General features: G+C 56.3%; 2 protein-coding genes across 5 annotated transcripts in view; both read left to right on the top strand.

Annotated features, from left to right (window-relative positions):
* CEP112 (centrosomal protein 112) overlaps positions 1–15398 on the top strand; it is a 490180-nt gene extending 474782 nt beyond the window's left edge. The window contains exon 28 of the transcript XR_003610708.2: positions 15317–15398. The gene's annotated coding sequence lies outside the window, so the exon portion shown is untranslated. The remainder of the gene's footprint in view (positions 1–15316) is intronic.
* Positions 15399–15426: 28 nt separating this feature from the next.
* Positions 15427–24299, top strand: part of AXIN2 (axin 2) — a 28040-nt gene continuing 19167 nt past the window's right edge. For all 4 annotated transcript variants that reach the window (XM_028112482.2, XM_088028177.1, XM_028112481.2 and 1 more), the window contains exons 1-2: positions 15427–16242; positions 23918–24058. In XM_028112482.2, coding sequence (XP_027968283.1) covers positions 15428–16242; positions 23918–24058 — 956 coding nt within the window. In that variant the 5' untranslated portion in view covers position 15427. The remainder of the gene's footprint in view (positions 16243–23917; positions 24059–24299) is intronic.

The raw sequence follows: 24299 nt of genomic DNA, 5'->3' as shown, positions 1-24299 counted from the left end.
TCGCTGGTGGTGGTGGTTCCCCAGACAGAGACCCACCTTCCCTCTGGGCGCAGGCCTTGGATTCCCTGTGGTCGGGGCAGGGTCAGCCTGGAAACGTCTACAGTAATGTCTGACTGGGCCCAGAAGCCACACGTACAAGCCTGAGTGTGGTCATCCTGCCCAGGGCTCTGGGCTCAGCTTCCTGGACTGGACACATGTTAATCCTAACAGTGAACCGTGGTCGTTTCTGCTTTCTTCATGCCAGTGACAATGGCTGGTTCTTGGCATCTACTGTCTTGATACCCACAGCATCTTGGGCCTGTTAGCCGGGGCCTGGTAAGTGGGAGACATTTTTTTTTTTTTTAAAGGATAGCTTGAAAATTATTTAAACATTTTTTAAGGAAGGATAGCTTGAAAGTTACTTCAGTCATAAACAACCCTTAAAAGTGGTTATTTATCCTTAGCTCTGTTTTGCAGATGGGGAGATTAAGGCTTAAAAGGATACACAACGTATTAAAAAGGATATACAACTTATTCCAGGTCAGTGGTGGGGTTGGGATTTGAAACTTGATGTATCTCTGACTCCAGAGTTCCAAAGAGTGGTGTTGCTGCTCATGCATGAATTCTTACTCTTCTGCTCCTTCCTTCATTACACGGTGCCCGATACCAAAGAAGTGGTAGGCTTGGTCCCAGCAACTGATAGCTCTGTGCAGGTCAGGCTGGCCATGATATATGCATCTTATATATGCAAGACAAGCAGCCCAGCCCAGGCCACATGCAGAAGGGTGGAAAAGAGGGTATTCCTGGGGGCGGCGTGACTGTGACTTCCTGTGTCTGTCTCTCTCTTCTGTCCCCTCCCCTCCCAGCCTGGGGTGCCCCTGAATAAGGCCCACCTCAAAAAGTACGTTTATAGAGAAAACTTCTAAACTGGGTGTTGAGGTTCTGGGGGAGGGGGCTAATAAATAGCACCTCCTTTCCCTGCCCAAGTGTCAAGCTAATGGAGAGCACACACAGGGCTCAGGCACGTGGTGATGATACATCAGGTTTGCTGCTGATCAAGGAAGGGTCCGGCAGGAATCAGCAATCCGGCTCCCTAGAGCTGAGACCTGCTAAGTAGACATGCTTACCTGGCCCTGGTTTGGAGGGACGACCTCGGATCTCCCCGGTGGGGTCTGCCCTATGAAACTCAGGGCTCCGAGGAGCTGATGGAGATGGGGAGACGCCGCAGGCCAACTCCAAAGAGGGATGGGCAGAGTTACACGCACCCCTGGTTCGTCTCCTCCTCTTCTGGGGCCAGGGGGCCCTCCCCCGCCTCGTGGGAGCTAAAGGAGTGGAGGGCAGCATGCACCCACGCTGGGGCCAGCAGGTGAGGACCCAGCTCCCCAGCCAAGCAGCAGAGGATGGAACAGCCTTGTATCCGTGAAGGGTGGTCGGAGGAGGTGGTCCATGAAGAGATGTGTCTGGGGGCCTCCATTCCTAAAGCCCGTGGAGTCTCTGTTCCCTCTACTGAAAGTGGGCAAGGCCCAGCAGGGAAGGTCCAGCTGGAAAGCCCCAAAATGTTCCCACTGCCCGTTCCTGCCCCTGCACACTCATCCAGCCTCGGGAAACAGGCTCGGGGGCCCTGTTTCGGGTGACCTGCACCTAGTGAGGTTGTCCAGCCTCCCTCACTGGCCCCCAGGTCCCACCAGGGAGGAAAAACGAAATCTGAAAAGTGCCGGCCGTGAGTCCAGGCAGCACAGCCGAGCCAGGGTCCAGGATTGCCAGGAAGGCCAGACTCCCTGCTCTCTGCCTTCGCTCCTGCTGCCTGCAACACTCTAACCCCCACTCGGTGGGCTCGGTAGGCTTCAAAGCCGGTGGGAGACACAGGTGGGCTCGCGTGCGCCTTTAGTGTCGCGTGATGCGGTCGTGCCAGGAGGGCTCTGGGGACCCCGGGGGAAGTAGCCTCCAGGGCACAGTCGCCCCGTGCCAGGCACACACAGCACGAGGCAGGGCAAAGGTTCCCGCATGGCATGTTGAGGGAGCATTGAGTCAGCGTGCAGAGTGCCAGAGGGTTGGAGAGCAGCCGGGAGAGGCTCAGTCCTGGACCCTTGTCATCCTCTGAAGCTCCCGCTCACCCCCGGGGCAGCGGGGGTGCTGCCCCGACATCACCCCCACCCCAGCTCGTTGTATCTCGAAGACACACAGAAGCCTTGTCGGCGAGGAAGACAGTCCGCGTGGCCCACACCAGCAGGAGCCCCCTGGCTACCAACAGAACATGTGCCCTGGCAGGGAACCTTGACACGTCTGCGGCCATCATAACACGCACCTCGAGGACCGGCTTTGAACAAGGCTTTTTTCGACGCGGAATATGAATAAGGGTTGGAATCTGTACCGAGAAGAATTGTCATAACACAGCATCTTGCAGGATTTCCAAAGAGAGGAACAAATGTGCCGGGGGAAGGCATCAGAAACTTGGTAGTCTACACCTGGATCGTGAAAAAATTGTGGAAACAAAAAGAGAAGCAGCACGCCGTGTGGTGCGTCTGGTGCCAATTATGGGGAGCTCCCTTGGAAGGCTCTGAGGGACAGGGAGCGGCTGGGGGCTTTGAAGATAAGGGGTCCAGGGATGGGCACCCCTTCTCCTGACCGCCCCCCCCCCCCCCCCGCCGCCGTGGGGCCCATCTTATGGCTCTTGGGAGGAGCAGTAGGATCATAAAACACACCGAGGCTGTTCATATCCGAGCCCGGGGACAGGCCGGGAGGGCGGGAGGTGGTGGTGACAAGGGTGGGGATGCTGGGCAAGGCTCGCAGCAGCAGGGCTTGGGGCCGGGGGTGATTTCCGAGGAGACTCACAATGAGGTTAGCTGCCTGTAGTCCTTATACCCCTAGTTGAAGACTGGCAGTGAGCACTGAGGAGATAAAACGTGTGCCAAGACCCCAGCTGGCCTTGGCAGACGGTTGGTGCCAGAAACCGAATTTACTGGCTAGAACGTTTCCACTCCCAACTCCATCTGAAACATACCGTTATTTTATTCCCATTTTACAGTGAAGGGAAGGGAGTCTCAAAGAGCCCAAAAGACTTTGCGGGGTGTCCTTCGCGGGGGAGGCAGGCCCCAGCCTGGGTTGTTCTCACCGGTTTTTGCCCAAGGTGAGTCGTCCTTCCCAGGTGCCCAACGGGTCCCAGCCGCTTTATGGTATTACTTCATTTAATCCTCACACCAACTCCCAAGCCAGGGGCTGCCATTCCTCCCAATTTATACTTGGGGAAACTGAGGCACAGAGCAAGGACAGACTCTCTCTTCTCTCTGTAGGGAGCCAGCCATCCCTTTTCAGAGCCTCCGTGTTTAGCCACTATGCCACACTCCCCTGGCTCATAGTTATATTTTAGGATAAAGAAAACGTGTTCTTCCCCTGGCCCACAAGGCTCCGCCAAGCCCCCCAGGCCAGTCTGCTCCACCTTGCCTTTCTCCCTGGCTCTCAGTGTTCCTGCGTTTCTGGAGAAGGTACAGCTTGGTCCTGCCTGGGGCCTGTGCAGCTCCTGCTCCCAGCCACCCACAGCCCCGGCACCCCCCACCCCCTACCCCTGGGCTGTGGTTCACCCGTTCCAGCACGGAGCATGGATTCCAGGCTCTTCCTCACCCCAGGTGATCAGAGCCCCCACCTTGAGCCCTCCTAGTCAAATAGCCTCTTCCTCCCCACCCTCCCCCAGACAGCTGGCTGCAGAGGTCGGGCACTCCGGTCTTTGGACCCACTTTGGGGCCCTGGTGCCCACTGCATTGGACGCCCCGTCTTCCTCTTCCCTCCCGGCTCCCTGGGAAAAGGTCCCTTCTTTGCGGGGTGGGGGGTGGTGAGCACCATCCCAAGGGCTCACTAGGCCCTCCATTGTCTTGTAGAGTGTAAGGCTGACACCTTTTCACGGGGAAATTCAGAGCGGGGACTCCCTGCAGAGGCTGGAGAGGGGGAAGGAAGGCAGCCTTTGTCGGGGTGGAAAAGGTTAAAGCTTGGGGGTGGGGCTTAGGGGGGTCCTGTCTGTCAGGGCAAAGCCAAGTTCGGGTGAAGCAGCAGCTAGACCTACAGGAAGTGGGTGGTCACCTGAGAAAGCTGACTTGGGGAGTGGGGGAGCATGGGACCCCTGCGCCTTAACCGGGTGGCAGGGCTTTTCGGGGCAGGCTTCTTGGTCTTGACCTCTGGAAGCTGTCCTGCAACTGGGGCTTCTCCAGGGCTCCCTCCGAGCGGCCACGGGGAAGACAGTCCCGTCTCCACTCTGCAGGCAGCTGTCTCACACCTGCCCTTCACACTGGGCTCACTGTGCTCCCGGCTTCTCTGACCTTGGCTTTGAGAAGGGGAGGAGGAGCAAGCCCTTTCCTCACTTGTTGTGACCCCAAAGGCAGGCAACCAGGTCTCAGTCATTTTCTGATTTGTGAATTAATGGATTCAGGTGCAAAGTGGTACACAGGTAGACGGATTTAACGCAGTGAACAAATTGACCTTGAGAAAAATATTTAATTCTGCAAAAAAAGCAATGCTCAGTTCAGGGAGAGGGGAAATGGTGTTTCCAGCTAAAAGACTGGCCTTCTGGTCGTGGCGTCTCTTTTGGTACCACGCCCCAGGCTTCCTTGTCTGGAGAACTGGGTTAGCTCACGGCGGATTTTTTCCACTTAATTTTTTTTCCCCTAACATCCCCTAAGTGTTGGGGTGATGTGCTGAGATTATCAAGACAGATTTTGCAGCTTCGATAACTACTGTATCTTTTTTCTACACTCGAAAAGTATTACTGGGGAATATTTATTAACAGAACATTAGTAACAGGAGGAGATGGTCAACCCACACATTCTAATTTGGGGATACTCATATTTTTGCTAAGAAAACCATTAAGTCCCATCTCATGTGCAGACAATGGTCACATCGACGAAACAAAAACAAAAAAGGACCTCCCCAGAGTTGTTCTGGGCCAGCGCATTCAGGAATTCTCTCCCCCCATATCTAAGTTCCGTGATAGGAATTCTGAGGATGGCTTTACAAATATCATTCAAAGAACGAGCCCCAGCTCCTCCTACTTTGGGCACCACATTTGAATCCCAAAGATCCCTTCCTTAGCAACTTTTACTCCAGGTTCCCTCCTGCTCCAAGGGGAAGGTTCACTTCCCTCTTCTAAATCTGAAGCAATAACTAACAAATAACATATTTACCTTCTAGACGAATAAGTCCCGTCTCTCCATTTCGAGGGGGGAATCCCCCAATAACTTTGGGAAAGGTGGGAGCAAAGTAAATGTTGTTTTTGAGTGTGATCAAATGTCACTAGCCTGGAACTCCGTAAACTCTCAAAACGATTTCGGTTTTGCATTTCATAACCTATTTGGAGAAATCTGATATGTTTTTACAGAAACATCCAGTAACCTTGGAAGAACCTCAGACGTGTTACAATTATTGCCGGCTTACGCTTGTCGCCGTGCCCCCTCAATGCACTGTTGTGTGTAAGCGTGGAAAAGGCTCCTGTAACCGTATGTACTGCCACTTGGTGCCCAGCTTGACCCACGTGAGTCGACAGAGCAAACGTCTCAGGAACGGGGCTGGTTTCGCCACGCCCCTTCGGAAAGGATGCCTCTCAGTCTGTGGGTCCAGGATCTGGACATGGCTTAGCCGGAACCTCTGGCTCAACGTGGTCCACGCCATTGCAGGGGGGCTACCAGCTGGGCCTACGTGCATCTCAAGGCTTGGCTGGGTAGGAATCAACTTCCAAGATCACCCACTTGGTGGGTGGCAGGGCTTGTCCCTTGCCACATGGGCCTTGCCCCTCCACAGGGCTGCCTCACGATCCTAAAAAAGCACCGAAGATAGAAGTCACAATCTTTTTATAATCCAATCTCAGAAGGAACATCCTGTCCCGTCTGCCATATTCTGTTGGTTTGGGGCAAGTCAGTGAGGCCCACCACGCTCAAAGGGAGGCAATGACATGGGGCAGAGTGCCCGGACACAGGGCTCATGGGAGGTCCACTTCGAGGATGCCAACCACAACGCCCGTGGCACAGCAGCTAAAAGCTTCACTCTGCTGCGAGGATCTCATGACCCAGCCCCAGCACCCAGGCGGGCGTCTTGTGCTGGTGCGTCCGTGTCCGTGTCATACCAGTTGTCCAGGGTTTCACGTATCACTTGTGGCCACAACGTGGTTCAGCCGTGGACCTGGCTAAGGGTTGCACGTATCAAAAAGCATGGCCCCTTCTTCTGAGTCTGCGGTTGGGTGGGTAGGACAGAGAAGTAGATCAGCCGAAGTGTTTTGCTAGAGGCGAGGCCCAGGTGCCACGGAACCACGGAGAGGAGTGTCTCCCAGTCTGGGGGCGATTAGGCAGGGGAGTAGTGAGGAAGCCGAAGAAGGTGGCCTGCTGGCCAAGGCTAATCTCCAGCACAAAGTCACAGAGGAGTAGAGGACAAGAGCCACCATGAGGGACCGCCCTTGGCAGGGGCCTGGGGAGCCAACAGGAGGCAGAGCTGGAGACTGGCCAGGGCCGACCACCTTGGGCACCAGACAACGGGCTCTGGGCCTTGTCCTGGAGGATATATGTGGCCCAGAGAGGATTCGAAGCCGGGGACGATACTGTCCATTTTGGAGTACAGAATGCTGTCTGTGGTGGCAACATGTCGGGGGGCCCAGGGGCAGGGGGGCTCTACTGAAGGCTGGGCGAACAGAATGTTCTGCTGTTCCTGGCAAGAGATGAGAAGAGCCGGGGCCCTGGTCGGTGGTTGTGGATTTGGGGAGAAGGTGGTGACTTTAGGAGATTTTTAGGAGGCAGAATCGACAGAGCTGGATGACTGAATGGGGATGGATGAGGGAGCAGAAGGATCTAGAAATGGTCCAGGTTTCTAACTGAGGCAGTGGGGCTTGGTGATGTCACTGCCTACCAGGAGGATGGCTGGTTTCAACAGGGACAAAGTAGGTTCCCTTTTAAGATTCCAAATTGGAGACAGCTGTGGCCTGCCGCCCATCCAAGGTGAGGATGACGAGGGAGGGCAGAGGTCTGGGGGCCCCCCCGCCCCCGTCTTTGGAGAATGGGGCTTGGACCTATGGATGGGGCAGGAGATTGCCCAGAAGACATTTCAGGGGAAAGGAACCCAGAGGAAGGGCAGCCTGTGAGGGCCCGGGGGGGGGGGTGGTGGTGGTGGGGGGAGGCCTGTGGAGCAGCAGGAGATCGAGATTTCCTGGTAAGAAAGTCCTGTAAGAGGGAGGCTTGAACTGCAGAGAGGATAGGAGACGGGGCTACGGCCCCGTCAAGCCAGAACCAGAGCAAGATCATCCCACGGTATTTACCTATAGGGTGGCTTTTACCGGGCTGAAAATGAATTTGGGGGGAAAGACTATCGTGGGTTGAGGAGACAATGAGAGGGGAGGAAGTGTAGACAGCAAGTGTAGACTCCTCTCGAAAGACGTTTGCCAGCAATATTATCCGGGTGCTCCGAAGCTGGCAGGGTGCCTGCCGGATGGGCCCTGGAGTCAGCACCGAAGGCAGGTTACATAATAAAGCAGCATATGTTGGGGCGCCCGGGTGGCTCAGTCGTTAAGCGTCAGCCTTCGGCCCAGGTCATGATCCCACGGTCCTGGGATCGAGCCCCGCATCGGGCTCCCTGCTCCGCGGGAAGCCCGCTTCTCCCTCTCCCACTCCCCCTGCTTGTGCACGCTCTCTCTGTCTCTGTCTCTCTGACAAATAAATAAAATCTTAAAAAAATAATAATAATAAAGCAGCATGTGGGAGGACATGACAGAGGGAAGTTTCTTCCACGGGGAGGCAATATCCAGAACATCTCCAGGTGTTCTGGAGCAGCTGTGGCTCTGCCTAGCCTCCTGGCCACCCCGCAACCCCTGGGGGCAAATCGCAACCCACCCCCACCCCCCCAGAGGGAGAAAGCGCTCAGTCAGCTTGTGGGAATGCTCCGAGCGAATGGAGAAACTAACGTGAAAGAATAAAGGAACCCATTCCAAGCTTGGCAAACCTTCACTTTCCAGAAGCTGTTTCAAAGGAGCAGGATGAAACATCAGGAGCAGAAAACAATGTCTACGGAGAGAGCTTGGCAACGTAGACCTATTTATTAGCAACGTTTCACGTGCAGCCACGGGGCGTGCTACTCCAGCGTCTCTTCTCTGTCTCTCCTCCTTTCCCCCAAACAGCCTTTTCCGTGTGCACATCTGCTTGACACCATGGAGAAGAAAATGTCAAAACTCAGAACCTCTTTCTGGATTTGTTGTAGTATTGGTGGTCTCTTCTGGTTACGAGCTCAGGCCAACTCTTAAAAAGCCAAACTCCAAGATGATGAATGGCAACATGCCAACGGCCCTGCCGTTTGCAGCTCCATTTATAATAAATAGGAAAAGCACTTGAAAGTAAATCAGATTAGGAAGTTTTACACTATTAGCTCTCTGTTTTAAATTTAACATTTAAATGATGTGTTATCATTCATTTTATTAACAAATACGTTTCCCCAACACTTCTCTGGATAGGACTTCTTAGAGAAACCTCCCCTTTTCTCTTGTGGCTTCAAAATTTCCACCTTGACGTCCCAGTCCGCCTTCTGCTAAGGGGAGAGCAAGTAGGAAGGGGGGGCGGTGCCCGGAGGGATGTGGAGTCGGCCTTTTCCTCTTTTCTTTCTCCCCTCGGGTTTTGTGAAAGTCAGTTCTCCCCTAGGTGAACCGAGCCCACTGGGATGCCCGTGGAAACGCCTGCCACCATAAAAGACTTGGTGGATAGCCCAGTTCCAAGGGTCAAGGCGATCCCTAAGCAGGGGCAGAAGGAAGGGTGTTTCAGTGGAATTTCAGGCTGAAGCCCTGGGGTGATTCTTTTAGGAAAACACCCGCAATCAATGTTTATTAGTTCTGCATTGGAAGACAGGGACTTGAGAAGCTCAGGCCCCCCTCTTAGCCAGCCCTACCCTGGGTTCTCCCCACCGGGAGGAGGAAAAGAGGGTGGATGGGGAGTCAGAACTCTCCGGAGGTTTCAGCTCAGCTCCAGCAAGGGCGGAGTGATCTTGGGAAAACTCTCTTCACCTCTTCCTAGCTTAAGTTCCCCCATCTTAAAAGGCGGATTGGATCAGGTAACACTTGAAGAGTCCTGGCTAGAAAATTTGGATGTTTCACTTTGGGTACAGGAGAGGACTATTTTTGAGAGACTGCAGAAAGTCACAGCACTGCCCCCCCCCCCCGCCTTTCCCTCCCAGCCTGCTCCTCCCTGCAGGGAAGATGGCAGGGGTGGCTCACCTCTGCAGGACCTCTGTGGTAGCCTCCAGGCCCCCACCCCCAGGAGTGGGTCTCCCAACTGGAGGGCATCTTCGCTTCAGAATGGGTAAACAGACTATTGAGGGAAGAGTTTGGAGGGCCTCCTGTATCTCAAGCATCTTGCTGGACATTTACCTGATTGCTTATCCCCACAACAGGATTCTGAGGGTTGTTTCCTCCACTCTACAGGTGAACACATGGGAGACTCAGAAGGGCTAGGTGACCTGCAGTCTTAGGAAAGGTTACCCGTGTCCCTCTCCACCTCCCTCCTTAAACAAAGGTACATTGTCTAAGATGGCACTTTCCCAAGGAAATAAAAGGCAAAATCACTGAATCTTAGAAAACCATGTCCTGGGTCTGAGCTCTTCTGAATTCACAGCTGGTATGACTTCCACGCCAGAGGGGTTTGAGGCGGGGGGCTGACCAAAGTTTGAAGACCTGGCCAGATGCTTCTCAGGGAGTCCCCCAGTCCCTGTTTTCTGGGATCTAGGATTTCAATCTGATACATAATTCCCAGAGAAAAGAATTATCTTCTCTGCTTTATTAAACTTGTCTGCACTTAGGCAGAGTAGGCTGTTTATCCTCTGTAAGGTTTTTCTTTTAAAGGAGGGGGGAAGAGTGAGCATGTGCAGAAATCCATCACCTTGCTTTCCAGTTTCCAGGCAACCGTGCAGGATTACAAGTCACATGATATCACTGCTGCCAGGGAGAAGGGAAAAATGGAAAACTGTGCTATCTTGAGAAAGGGGCTCGGTATAAGCAAAGGACTTTGGATTCTCTTCCAGAAACACTATCAACAAGTGTCAAAGACCTGGAGGCTTGAGAGGGCTCCTGGCTTCTCTGCACTTGGCCCAGCCTCCTGCTGGATGGGAAATGGACCAGATCTGAAGTCAAGGGGGAAGGGGAAAGAGCAGGAGTGAGATGGAGGGGGAGCCGTTGGCCCAAGGTGACCAAGCACCTGTTCTGGAAATCAGGCTCTCAGAGAGGTCATTAATGAGACAATCCAAACCAAACCAGGCCTGTGTCTCTGTGTCCCTATCTCCCTTCCCTCCTTCCTGCTGCCGCAGCCCTGGCATAATGAGGGAGCAGGAGCGCCTTTGGTTTAAGCCGAGCCTGTGATGATTAGGGCTGGCTGGGGGGCAGTGAAGGGTCAGTGGGGACAGCTGGGAGGGGAGGAAAACCACCCATGAAGACCAAGTTTCCACTTCCTTTTTTAAAGCCTCCTCTTTCTGATCATTGTTTATTTTGATTTTGGATGTTTTGATTTTTCTATCTCCCCTCCCCCACATTGTGTGCGTGTGCGTGTGTGCGTGTGCGTGCGCGCACATGGATGCTGTTGTTTATATTGTAGACACTTCTTTGGCAATTTATTCCCCTCAATATACACTTCTGTTCCTGTAATAACACCCTCTGTGGCCTAAAGACTCCCGGGAACCACAGGGACAGCTTGGCTCCTGGCTCTCGTGGGGTCGCAGAAGGGGGTGGGCGTGTCCTTGGCCACGGTTCCACATACCAGCATTCCGGAAGGCCGGGCGCTTAGATGGAGCCGACCTGAAGTGGACTGGCTTCCAGTTTCCTCACACCCAGCAGTTGTCCCAAGGCAAAGATGAGTCATCCCGCCACACTCTCGTACCGGCCCTCCCGATTTGCCCGGAGGTGGCCATATTTCATAGCCTGGACTGTGGGCTTGCAGCCAGCCCGGCTGCCTGGGCAGGTGAACCCAGAGGGGCAGAACGTGGACACAGACAGGCAGGTATTGGGAAGTGAGATGCCACCCACCTCGCCATTCAGGAGCTCCAAAAAGTCTGGCAGCCCCTGCTGCAAAGAACTCTAGCCCCTTGTCACAGCCCCATAGACTGGGGGGAGGAAGAGCACAGTCCCTACTGCTTGCCCTTTTCCAGCAGATCATGGGTGTTGCACCTTCCTTCTCTTTTCCTACGGAAACCTAAATGGACACATTTCTTGCATGTTTCAAAGTTCTGAAGGCCTAATGACAGGTTAGGGGCACCTCTGCATTGAAAAGCGTTGTCATCCATTGTTCAACAAGCAAGTAAATAAAGAAAAAGGGAGTAGAGCTGGATACCCCAAGCCTCGCCCATCACCTTCAGTGCTGGGCTCCTCTTTTCACGTACTGAAACAATCTGATTGACACCTTTAAGTTTCTCAGGAGGAAGAAAAGTTAATAGCTTATCAAATGAGGGACGAATCTATGGCAAGAGCTAGTCTAGGTTTGTGGCATATTTTCTTGTCCCATTAAGTAAGAAGAGAAGGTTGCGCCTCATAAACATTACTGGCGGCATGTGGGGAGGTGACATTCAAAGGAGACAGCGGGTGAAGAGTTTTCAATACATTAAAACTGCGGATCAAGGAGAAAAAAAGACATTCCGTGTCTGTTTAATATGGAACATATGGGAGGATGGGGGATGCCTGCCATAGCGTGTTGGGAATGCAGTTGTTACAGAAAGATGTTCTCTATGTGCGCAAAAAGGGTTCTGGTGGCCAGGTTGAGAATTTGTAGTTAAATCTTCAGGGAACTGAGGCCTGCTTCCTAACGAGGTGTCAGAGCCCATCTGCAGGCCTCAGGCCTGTGCTGGCGGATTCACACCCCCATCTTCACACATCCACAAACGCGCCGTGGTTCTAACCCACACTTAGCTACACGCGCGCAAGGGCACACACATGCCTTCTGTGTGCAGGCCCGCGTGGGCCCTATGACACTTGGCCAGTGGATCCCAGGACCGGAACTCCCTTTACAAGATCCTCGCGGCCCAAATTCCCAGGGAAACTTGAATAGAGGTGGAAAAGTGTTTGATGATAGGAAAAAAAAAAATCTGCTTGCTTGCAGTTCTTGCGACTGCCAGAATGCTACAATAAACTGTTGCTTTCCAGGGCTGGGGAGGGCGAGGGCAGGCAGGGGGAGGCAGCCGGAGCAAAGAGGCCGGAGAACTTGAAAGACGGAGTTGGAACACCGGCTGAGAGCGCCCCCGGGGCGGCGGGGGCCTGGCAGGGGGCGGAGAAGGACACGGGAAGGATTGACTCTGGAGCCGAGCGTGCGGCGGGGGCGGGTCGGCCCGGCCCGGCCGGGCCGGCGCGGGGCGCTGGCCCTTTAAGGCGGGCGGCGCGGGCCGGCCGAGCGCGGCTGTGATTGGCGCGGCGGGATCACTGGCTCCCCAAGCCGGGCCCGGGGGAGTCGGCTGGAGCCGGCTGCGCTTTGATAAGGTCCTGGCAACTCAGTAACAACCCGAGAGCCGGGAAATAAAAATAACCCCTCACTGCAATGGACTTCGGGGCCGGCCGGCGTCCGAGGCGCCCGTCTCCCCCGCCGAAAGCCCTGCTGTAAAAGGTGGGGGTGGAGGCGCGGCCCCAGCGGAGCCGCTTCAAAGAAAGCCCCCCTCGGACCGGGGGCGAGGTCGCGCCAAGCGGCGGCGCGGGCGCGGGGGACGGGAGGGGGCCCGGCCGGGCCGAGCCCGGGCCAGGAGGGGCGGTGTGAGCCGGACGGCCCTGGGGAGGGGCGGCAGGGGCACCGGGGGCGGCCCGGGGCGCGGCCGGCGCGTACCTCCCTTTCAGGACCGTGCGCTCGGCTCGCGCCTTTGAAGTGCACAGTTAAATCCACAGCGCAGTTTTTGTTGGAAGCGCCCGGAGGACATTTGGTGCGCGGAGTGACTGCTGGAAACAGGACCTGTGTTGAAAGCCGGGCCGGGCGGGGGCCGGAGGGGCCGGGGGCGGCCGCGGCGGGGGCGGAGGCCCACTCGGGTCTTTTGCATAAAAGGGGCGGCGAAGCGCGCTGTTTCACCCTCCCTCCCGGTGGATCTCGCTCTAATCCCGGGATTGCTGTTTCCCCGCACCCCCCTCCCCTGCCGCGCGACTCCCGATGTTCCCCGACGCCGGGAGCGGCCCGGGGGGGCCCGGGGCTGCCGCTGCGAGCCGATCCGGGGGCCAGGGCCGGGGCCCTGCCCGGGGCGCCTGCGAGGTCTCGCCGCGGAGCGCGCGCGCGAATCAATGGTGAGTGCCGAGGCCGCGGCGGCCGGGCGGCCCGCGCGCTTTGATGTGCCGGCGGCCCTTTGAAGTTGGCAGGCCGGCTATTTCGGGGCGCTCTCCCGGCGGGCGCGGAGGGGAGCGGCGGGCCCGGCGCCCGGCGCTCCGGGGGGCTTGGCCGGGCCGCCCCGCGCGCCCTGCGCCTGGGGCCCCCTCCCCAGCGGGGTGGCGGGGCCCCCGGCGGAGAGACTTCTGCAAGTGGCGGCTGCGGCGGGGGCGGGGAGGGGGCAGATTCCCCGCCCCCCCCCCGGGGGTCGCGTCGCTGTCGTTGTTATGGATGTGAGTCGGAGTGTGAGTGTGCGCGGGAGTGCCTTTGGAAGGTGGGATGAAAGGTTGGCGGCGCCCCCCGCTTGCCCTCCCCCCGCCTCCTCCCACCCACCACCACCCCCCGCCTATCCCTCCGCCCCCTCCTCCCCTCCCGCCTCTCTACCCCCCCTCCACTCCTCCCCTCCCGGCCGCCGGTCCGCGCTTAGGGGCCCCGAGCGCTGGCCCAGGCTCAGTCTGCGCGCAGGAGCGGCCCGAGCCTGGGTCGCCCGCGTCCCCCGCGTCCCTCCTCCCCGCCCGGGCCCCGCGCCCCCGGCCACCCCGGCCCCTTTTGCGGAGAGGCAGAGACTCCGCGCGTCGCCATTTCTGGACTAGGCTGCTGCTTTCCGTGCCTTTTCTGCGAGCGGCGGCGCCGGGGACCGACCCGCGCCCGGACTCGGGGTGCCGCGAGCGCCTCCCGGGGCTCCGGCCCCGCGCTAGGCACCCGCTCGCCGGGGCTCTGGACGCGTTCGGTTGGATTTGGGCCGGGGGGGGGGCGGGCCGGTGGGGCTCGGCGGAGATGAGAGCCCGGCCTCGGGCCGCCTTCGTCTTCCAGGTAACGGGGCCGCCCCACCTTCCCTCCGCCCGGGCAGCGCGGCGCTACCGGCGGCCCCGCCACTCCGCCGGCCGAGTCTCCGAGCCCCGCGGCCTGAGAGGCCCCTCGTTCGGGGTCGCGCCCCATCCATCCCCCCACCCCCCCGGCCCGCCCCTGCCCCCCTTAGTTTTATCCTTCCCGTGCTAGGAAAAGCGGCTTGTTTATTGGTTAGATAAGACTTTTTTCTTTTGGAAAAAAGACAGGATTGAGGTCAGTAGAGTTTGGGATTCTTGGCAGAGGCAGTGGTAGCTTGAGACGGTTTCTGATCCGGTTTTGTAGGGTTGGTGACTCCGGGAGGTGAGCTGGGGGCGGGAGTGGGGGCGAAGGGGGCGGCGGGTCCCGAGGCTTCTCTGCTTCTCTCTCAAAGTTTGAAGATCAAAGTCTTGTCTGAGTGAGTTGATTTCTGGTTTTGGAGAGCGGGGAACACAGAGGTGTAGACTGAGCCGGATTCTTGGCGGGAGGCGGGGGCGCAGCGAACATTTACATCTGGGTGGAGGGGGCCGTTTTCCAGCTGGGAGCCCATTCCGCCCCTCGCTGGGCAGGCTTCTTTCTTGGTCGAGGATCTTCAGAATTTTTAAGGAGTGGGAAGGGGGAGCGCCGAGGGAAGGGGTGGGTGGGGGGAATGGGAACCAGATGCCGGGGAAGGGCACGTTTGGAGCTCGAGTTATCTGTGCGGAGAGCCGAGTGGGGAAATTTACCGAAATTGGTTTCACCTGCACACAGCCGGGCGGCTCCGTGTGCGCGTCTTTGGAGTTGATGCTGTCGCGGGGGAGGGGAGCAGAGGGGAGGGGAAGGGAGGGGAAGGGAGGGAAGCGGAGCCCGTGCGGAGCCAAGGCTGCCCTGCGTGCGCCCCGGCCGAGGGGGGTTTTGGAAGATCCAGTCTTACACCTTCCAAGCCCCTCCGCCCCCACCTCCCACCCTCCGCGCTCCCAGCCCACCTGCCCCGCCCCTCCCCCCCAATTGTGCAGGGAGCTCAGATTTCGCCTTTGAAAAAGCAGCGTCTGATACTTTAGATGAGCACCTCGCAGATAGCTGGGTTGCTTGATTTGAATTTGAGGAGTTGAAAAGCCTGTTTACTTTCTTGCTTTGATGTTGGGTAGATCTGGTTTTGATTAGATCAATACCCCTTTCTCTCTCCCTACCTCCCCCCTTCCTTTTCTTTCCAGAAAGGAGGCTCAGATGAGCCCCTGCTGACTTGAGAGAGCAAGAGAGACCACGCTGATTGCTGAGAGGAACTGAGGGAAGAGAACAAACTCCGGGCGGAGGACTCCCTCACCATGAGCAGTGCTGTGTTGGTGCCGCGCCTCCCAGACCCCAGCAGCAGCTTCCACGAGGATGCCCCCCGGCCCCCGGTCCCGGGGGAAGAAGGAGAGACCCCGCCGTGCCAGCCCGGGGTAGGAAAGGGCCAGGTCACCAAACCCATGCCTGTGTCCTCCAACGCCAGGCGGAACGAGGATGGGTTGGGGGAGCCCGAGGGGCGGGCGTCCCCGGATTCCCCTCTGACCAGGTGGACCAAGTCTTTGCACTGCTTGTTGGGCGATCAAGATGGTGCTTATCTCTTCCGCACTTTCCTGGAAAGGGACAAATGCGTGGATACCTTAGACTTCTGGTTTGCCTGCAATGGATTCAGGCAGATGAACCTGAAGGATACCAAAACTTTACGGGTAGCCAAAGCGATCTACAAAAGGTACATTGAGAACAACAGCATCGTCTCCAAGCAGCTGAAACCTGCCACCAAAACCTACATAAGAGACGGCATCAAGAAGCAGCAGATTGATTCCATCATGTTTGACCAGGCACAGACTGAGATCCAGTCGGTGATGGAGGAAAATGCCTACCAGATGTTTTTGACTTCTGATATATACCTCGAATACGTGAGGAGTGGGGGAGAAAACACAGCTTTCATGAGTAACGGGGGACTGGGGAGCCTCAAGGTCGTGTGTGGCTATCTCCCCACCTTGAACGAGGAAGAGGAGTGGGCTTGTGCTGACTTCAAGTGCAAACTGTCACCCACTGTGGTTGGCTTGTCCAGCAAAACCCTGAGGGCTACAGCGAACGTGAGGTCCACCGAGGCTGTTGAAAATGGATACAGGTAAGCCTGTCCGTCCGGGGAGGGGGCCGGGGGCTGGGGGACGGTGTGGACTTTGCAGATGTTTTGAGTTAAGTGGGGCGGGTGGTGGGATGGTGAGGCTGCTGAGGCTGACAAAGGTCTGTTGAGAACTAGGACTGCTGGCCATGTACCCTTTGATCTTGGCTTTTCGTTGTTTAAAGTGGGGAGAAGTGCTTCACACACAGCTAAGTCTAAACCTGCAGTCTTCCAGGACTAACTTCAAACTGGCAAGCAGTATTCATTAATGCGGGTTACTTATTATCCTGGACCAGTCTTAGAAGGCTGAGAGGGAGAGAGAAAGGACAGCAGCTTTTGATGCCTCTGAGTCACCGAATACACTAAGCACCAGTTTTGGAAGGGGTCATTCACCGCTGATCAGTAGCCAGAGGAATGAATGTGGCTGGGGAGGCACAGGGAATATCGTGCGCACCCACTGGACGTGGCGGGGGGGGGGGGTAAGTGGGATCTTCTGAACTCTTCTGTTAAGATAAGAGCCAGCAATTGGCTTCACAACTGAGGTCGTGGTTCTCTTTGTAGCCTTAGGTTATTTGCCCGGCAAGAAACCCTCCTAACTAGGGAAGGTCCCGTGACTTTCCTGAGTAAAGGACCCTTAGCTTTAGAGTCCGCTGGTATATTCATCTAGGTTTTACATGCTTGCAGCCCGAGGGTCAGATTTCCGTTGACTGTTGTGTTGCTTAGTGCTGGTGGAGAAGAGTCTTGGACAGAGAGGACGGGGCCCTGGAGTACTTTCCCTTTTTGAGGCTTCAGAGATCAGCAGTCCTTTACAGAATGGCCAAGTCTTAAGATGCTTGACCTTGGGCAGCAACTTCAGACCTCCTGTTAGAATGAGTTTTTCTGTGTTTATCCCTCCCTCCCCTTCCAGATCCAACCTGAGCCTCTCACGTCTAGATCCGTTGCTTGGGAGGGGTGGTGGGTACTTGATTGCTCTCGAATGGCTTAGCTTGCTATCTCCATCGTGTATTTCTTCGTGTGTTTGGCACCGGGGATGCAGTCTGGTGGCTGCCTCTGTGGAGACTGCCCTCCCCCTGGAGGGTCAGACCTCCAGTGTCCCGCAGGAGCAAGAGGGGCAGGGCAGCGCGGCTGAGCCTAGAAGCCGTGATGTAGGGGTGGCCCAGAGAGTTGACTTTTTCCGCTCGGTGCAAAGAGCTCATTCTCCAGCCACCAGAGGGCGCTCCTACAGCCTCACACACCCCGGTTACCCACCCACACTCAGACATCTGGTCTACACCCAAGTGGAACTTGATTGGCTTTTGAAAGGAAGCAGAGGATCACGTGAAAGGAGTTGTTTCAGCATCTTTAAGCCTCTGGCTCAAGATACTGGGCCGGGCAGTCACCGGGCACCTGCTGCTTCTGCCTCGTAACATTTAGGTGAATGTTCTGGTGAACGTGTGCTGGTCTCCTTGCTCTCCAGTTTGGCAGCCCGTAGCTGAGACTACTTAAGGCCTGTGGTAAGGCTGCCACTCCAGGGGCTTTCCGACAGTGGAGCTTCTGTGTCTCCCAGGGTCAGGACCCAGAGTGCCCCCTTTGTGAACAGTGTCCCCTTTGTCAGCAGCACTGTCCGGGGTTTGTGTGTGGTTTGGGATATCACCGAAGAGAAAGTGCTCCCAGGCCGGAGCCTGCTGCGACCCCTCCCCTTTGTGGGTGGGCAGCAGAGAGCCCGCCTGGGTGTGCCCCTCCCCCTTCCAGAGGCCTCCACTGGGATAGTACGAGGATTAAACTTTCCCCGAGATGACTCTTGTGAAGCTTTTGAGATCCTGGGGGCGGGGGCCAGAGATCCCTTGTGTTTCCAGTGCTTGCCCTCTTGGTTGTGGACTGTGGGCCTCGTTGATCTATAGGTGACACCTTCTCATCCGCCCCTGGAGTCGCCATGCTCTTATTTGTGTGCGCTTTTTCGCACTGTTGGATTGCAATGAAGTATTTTACCTGCACTACGCGGAGCCCGCACGTCTTAACTGGGCGTCATCACAGGGAACTTAGGACCTATCCCATTTCATCTGAACACGCAGGATCTTCAAGTGTACATAGGGTGTATTTGGAGGTGTCCCAGATTATTCCAAGGCCTGGGTTCCAGCCTTGTCTACCCATCACTACCTGGGTGGAAGTCTTTCTGAGCCCCACGTGTCCTTCTGTACGATGACTGGTCACCATCCCTCCTGCTCATGTCATAGGTGGTTGCTCTTAGGATCAAAATAATGGGCGTGAAAGCCCTGCGTAAAGGAAAATGTTCTGAACACTTGTAAAGCATTAGAATTCGTATCCTTTAATCATGATAAGGAGTGGATATGTGAAAAGGGCAGGCAGGTTAGGGTCTCACTTTCGGAGAGTGCCTCTCGGCTTCTCGCCCGTACTCCCTGTAAGGTTTTAGAGTGGTCCGCCCGCCTTCCCAGGCCTCCACTTTCTCTGGGTGTTAACTGAAGCCTGTCTTTTCAGCCAGCTCTTGGGATGTAGGGATCCCATCCAGCTCGTTCAGGTCTGCCTCCCCTTCCACTACACTCACTCATCAGGCAAGGTACGTGGCAGATAGGATGGCCTTCAGAAGTTGGTAACATGAATGAGCCCGAACACTCGAGTCCTGCCCAGGGGGGGTCTGCCTGCCTTAGCTGTGGAGGGGCAGCCTTGGCAGCGGGGTACCAGGAGCGCTGGCCCGTCTTCCAAGCCCTGTGTTTACCTTGGGCACTCAGAGGAGGCCTCCTTTTTAATGACTTGTTTGTGTCCTCGCTGATTTGGTGTCAGGTTTAATATAAATAGTTGGAACGGAAGAGCAGGAATTATCCTCGGAGGGAAGGGCCCTGGTTTGTGAGTGCTTGAGTGGGATGCCTGGGCTTTTGATGGGCTCTATAAATAACTTAGAGCCGGCGTGACCCGTTGGTAGAAGCGCGTGTCAGAGCCCCAGCACGCAGACACAGTGTCGAGGTGTATGTGGAGGGGCTGTGGGATTAGGAGCTCAGCCCGGCATGTATTTTGGGAAGGAGACCGTGTTGGGCTCACAGAGTGCTCCCTTGCGTCCTTCCCTGTCCGCCCTGGCCCTGGTGCCATCCTCTGCCAAGCGGGTCTCCTCTGCCTCCCGTTGCACCCCCTCTCCTCTGGTCTCCCTTCACATAAGTCGGGCCTAGCAGATGGCCCTCTGCCGGCTCCAAGTGCTTCCTGTTCTCTGAAAGAGCTCGCTGAGGAGGCCCGTTTTTGTGCGAAGCCACTGGAATCAAGCTTGGCTTCAGTTATCAAAGAAAATGATGCCACAGGAAAGAGAATGCTGGGAGCGGTATCCTCCGGTTAGAGGCTGGGGTCTCTGGGGAAGGCATTTTGCTAAAAATGCACTTGTAAGAGTTGGCCTGTTTCTAATGGCTCAGCTGCCCAGGGCCACCTGAGTGCTGGACCCCTCACTGAGCGCCCACCCCGCCCCCCCCATCTTGCCTTAGAAGATGCTTCTTGAGGAGAAGGTTGCCTTTTGGGCAGTGACTTTGGAGCACATTGTCAGAGGGCTTTTGGCAAGCCCTAAGCGCATAGCTTTAGAAACAAATACTTGTCAAGTTGCACTGTTTGGAGAGGGGGCCCAGAAGGAGGCCCCAAAGGTCAGGTCTGCTGTGCTGTCCGTAGGGCGGCTTGGCCCTGGTGTATGGGGAGGGGGCTGGGGCCATAGCACTGGCATCAAGACAAGAGAGAAGAATAAGCTTGGGGGGGGGGGGGCGGAAAGCCAGCAAACAGTTTCCCTTCCCTGAAGGTCTTGCCAGGAGCCTCTGCTACCTGACAGCCGAAAGCTCTTTGCACATGGACGTTGCAAACAGAGGTCTGTGGATGCCTGCCTAGTTCAGAATCAGTACCGTAGGCCTCGACTCTCTGTCGGAATTTAAAATCCTTGCAGCAACTGTGGGAGCACAACAGTCCCGAAGAAAATAATCAAAGCATCTGGGTACAATTACTCCAGCATGGTCGTTTCTCTCTCTCTCTCTCTCTCTCTCTCTCTCTCTCTTTTTTTAAGATACAAGAAAAGAGCTCTAATCCATTTTCTTAAAATCGTGTAGAGATTTTGACAACATTCCGGGTTCTTAAAAATTGAGTTTCTGTTTCTCTCCACGACCCTGCCTCCTTCCTCTGCTCTGTCCTCCCTCCTCTGTTACGATTATAGGAAAATCCGAATGCTTTATTGCAGTCAAGCGAGCTCAGGGCAGTATATTCCATTTTTAATGACTGGTCACACAGGGAGCCCTCTATTTTGGAAGCGAGGGAGGACAGGTTTATTTTGGGACCCATGTGTTTTGTGATCCACTCCAAGGAGTGCAAAGCTGTGAGCACACACGGGATTTGAGTTCGGTGTCTTTCTGGTTGTGGAGGGAGGAGGGATTTCTACTGAGTCATTTGCTCCCTGAAGTGGTTGACTTCAGGACATTGGCCACTGAGTGACTACCACGGAGACAGCAGCCAGTGTCTGAATGCTCTTTAGGGCCCCTGGGCCCTTTTGATCTGGTACGAATGCCTCTTAGACGAAAACACTTTTCAGCCACCCATCAGATGGCCCCAGGTCTTTTAAGGAAGTTCCGCAAAGCCTAGAGCTTCTGCCACGCTCCACCAACTGGGGAGCCGCTCGCAGAGAAGACACACCAGGTCCTTGCCCTCATGGAGCTTCCAGTCTGGCTGCACAGGACGGGCATTCGAGGCGTAGACACCCCAACGCCGCGTGACGATAAGTCACGGTGAATACCGCAGAAGAACGAAGAGCCCCCCGGACAGCTCTGTTTTCCTCGGCAGCTGGTTTTTTGGAGGATTACTAGTAACTCCCCAAATTACGGTGCCCTTGATTCTTCGGAGAATGGAAGAATTTCCTGCCGATGGCCATGTTGGAGCCGGGTGTTTTTTAGGTGGACACCCCATGTCCGTGGAGGCGGTGCCTTGACCGTGGCCCCCTGCTGGCCGGGAGCTAAGCCGGCACCAGCGCTCGGCCTCCCCATGCCTGTCCCTGCCAAGAAGGGCTTAGGGCGCCTTCTTACCACCGGGTTTCTGAAAGCTAGGAGGGGACCCGGGAGAAGTTTCCTCGCCCGCCCTGCTTTGCGGCAGCAACCTGGCCCAAGCACCCCAGAGAGCGGGGAACTTTGGACTGTTCTAAAGACTTGGGTGAGTCCGTAACCTCATCTACTCCATGGGTCTCCTCGGACCGGCAGGCAGTGCTTTTCTTCTTTCAGACTTAAAAGCCCATTTCCTCTCATTCTGCCTTTAGTGGCAACGCCAGCCACGGCCATCTTCTCTTTCCTTTTGACTTCCCTTATCAACGAGGACACATTTTTACTAAGTCATCCCTCCTCCCATCTCCTCTCTCAGAAAAAGTCAGCTGCCCTTCCTTTGCTCCCATGACTCCTCTCTCTCCAGCCTGGGTATCTGGAAATCCCATATTGAGGACACGGGACCAGTGCTGAGGCCTCATGGAACAGCATATCTGGGAGGTGGGGAGACTTCTTGCCCTCTACACCAAAGACGGGGCCAGGGTCTCAAGGACAGTTCAAGGTCACCCGGTCCAAGGTATTCAACAGGTTCAAGTAGGACATTCCTCATTTGCAGTTTCTGGTCGATTCTGTGCCCATAGGCCATTTCCAGCATCTGGCTTTATGTTCTAGTCTAGCTCAGTAGAACAGCATCGTGGTCCCTGCTGACGTCGAGTTCCTATGGGAGTCTGGATGTGGGTTCCCTGTGGCCACGTCTCCAGCCAGGTGGCCTCTGGCAAGGCTTTTGGTCCCCACCTGGGGCTCTGCGCCTCCTGCCACCGTTGTGAGGCTGCAAGGTGACTGGGCAGTAGACGTCCCTTGAGCACCTACTATGTGCTGAGGGTGCAGCTGCGCCCAAAACAAAACAGAGAGCCTGCCTCTACTGAGTGTCTTGTCTAAGGCAACTCTTGATTTTTATTCACATCTCTAAACTGAGGAGGTTGGCTTAGGTTCGTTCTGGCCCTAAAACGTTCAGACTCTGGATGTAACTTTCCTCGTTTGTGTTCTCACTCTGTCTGGAGTGTAGGCCTTAGAGATGGGGCCTGACTCGTCCCCGGCTTTCCCATCCCAGCTGCCCTCCGAGGAGGCCCTCACACCAAACTGTAGCCACGGCTCCTGCCCACACCCAACCCTCCTCCTATCCAATCTGGTGGCACAGCCTGGGTTCCACATGCTGCTAGAATGTTTTGACGCTTTGAGGCTGGTCTCTATTAGGAGGCAGAGAGAGTTTGGATGAAAGCCAAAGAAATCCGTGTCTTGCCATGACCCCCAGTATTGACTCGGGCAGGCTGCTGTCCTGTGGGGCCACCCCAGGCGCTCTGGTGAGGTATGCCCAGGACACCTCCTCCCCCAGGTGGCTGCAAGCTCGGGAGGATGTGATGTGTATGAAGGCGCGCCCCTCTTTGTGAGCCCGTGCCTTCCCAGTGACACCCCCCCCCCCGTTATGGTGACCAGGCCACTAGTGCCAGGAGACCAGAGACCCAGGCGGGGCCCATCCAGAGCCCAGCACCGTGCTACCCACAGAGGAGCTGCATAGGAGCTTGGCGATGGCATGTAGAGGCTGCTTTGACCTTTCATGAGTCCCTTTCATCTGCCACCCCCAGCGCCATCTTAAGAGACCTGTGCAATGGCCTGATGGAGTGGGTTCTCTCTTCTAGGCCTTCCCCTTCACCCCAGGTGGTTTCTTTGCTGTGGGCTTAGAGCGGTCGGCCCAGTGGAGTATGCTGGGGTCTTTGTCAGCGGGGCCTCTTCTGACTTCGGGCTTGACGGGCCCCTTCCTGGAGCCCGCCAACCACAGTGGCCCCCTCCTCCTCCTCCCCCCACTTAACGTCCTTGGCTGGTGACACAGGAGGAATGCAGCCCAGCAGGGGACAGGCACACTGGTGGCTCTGGGAGGTGATCAGGAGGGCAGAATGGGGAGGCAGAGGCCACTGAAACAAAGGGCAGGAGACACCGGAGGAAAGGCCTGGGCCTTCCTTTGAGACAGCTTTGCTGCTCATTTGAATCCAGCTGGTCTTGATCTTAGCCTAGCCTGGCGTGGGGTGGGGGGACAGGGCCCAGTGGAGGCCCAGCTCCAGGTGGGGTGCAAGTCCTGAACCTCATCTTGAGCTTTTCTGTCCCCTCCATCCAGTGTCCTGGGCCCGAGATGGAAATGAGAAGGCGATGCCAGGCCTTGGGTTGCTTGAAGCTTGGAACTATGCTCACAGACCCCAGATGGGGAGTTTGGATGCCTAAGACCTCTTGGGGCCCTAAAACCGTCGTGTTCTAGTGCAGGCTTGGATATGGTGGAGGGGAGGGAGACTCCTTCGCCTCTACAGAGTTACTCTCCTCTTTGATTTGATAGCCTCCCCTCCTAGAACAGAGTCCTGTGCCTTCCTCCATCTGAGTGTGTGTTTAGCCCTTGGCAGGATCCCCTGGGCTGCTTGTGGCCTCCTCTGTCCCTGGCAGACCTGCCCTTGGGCAGCAGGGGAACCGAGCCTGCTTTCTTCCCAGGGTGAGCTGGTGGCTCAGCTGCCCTCCCTTAAGTAGCCCCAGCTGTCTGCCCAGATGAGCGACTGGCCCCGGGCAGCAGGTTGGCATTCACACACGGCGGGATCATGCCCGCGCTTGTCCCCGGGTTGCCTGGTGCGAAGCCGTGATGCACTGCTGTTGTACTTTTCCTGCAGGTCCTTCAAGAGGAGCGATCCTGTTAATCCATACCATGTAGGTTCTGGCTATGTCTTTGCGCCAGCTACCAGCGCCAACGATAGCGAGATATCCAGCGATGCACTGACTGATGATTCCATGTCCATGACGGACAGTAGCGTGTAAGTATCTTGGTGTCCCCATCATGTATATGGCTGGCAGTGTGACCCACCCGGCCAGCTGGGCAGAGTCCTCAGCCCTCCTCTGCTGGCTTCACAAACCCCATCCGGGTGTGTACGTACATTTGCTTGGTGGGAGGGGAGTGTGCCAGCGCTGCGGTGCAGGGTTGGGAGGGCGACGGGGTTCTGAGTTTAGAAAGCCATCTTCTGGTTGTCCTTTTGCCTTTCTTCCCTGGATAGAAGT

Source organism: Eumetopias jubatus, unplaced genomic scaffold, assembly GCF_037043125.1.
Source record: "Eumetopias jubatus isolate StellerSeaLion01/CBP00866 unplaced genomic scaffold, mEumJub1_p1.0 scaffold_10, whole genome shotgun sequence".
NCBI lineage: Eukaryota > Metazoa > Chordata > Mammalia > Carnivora > Otariidae > Eumetopias > Eumetopias jubatus.
Note: the sequence above shows the minus strand (reverse complement) of the source record. Positions and strands in the feature narration are given on the sequence as shown.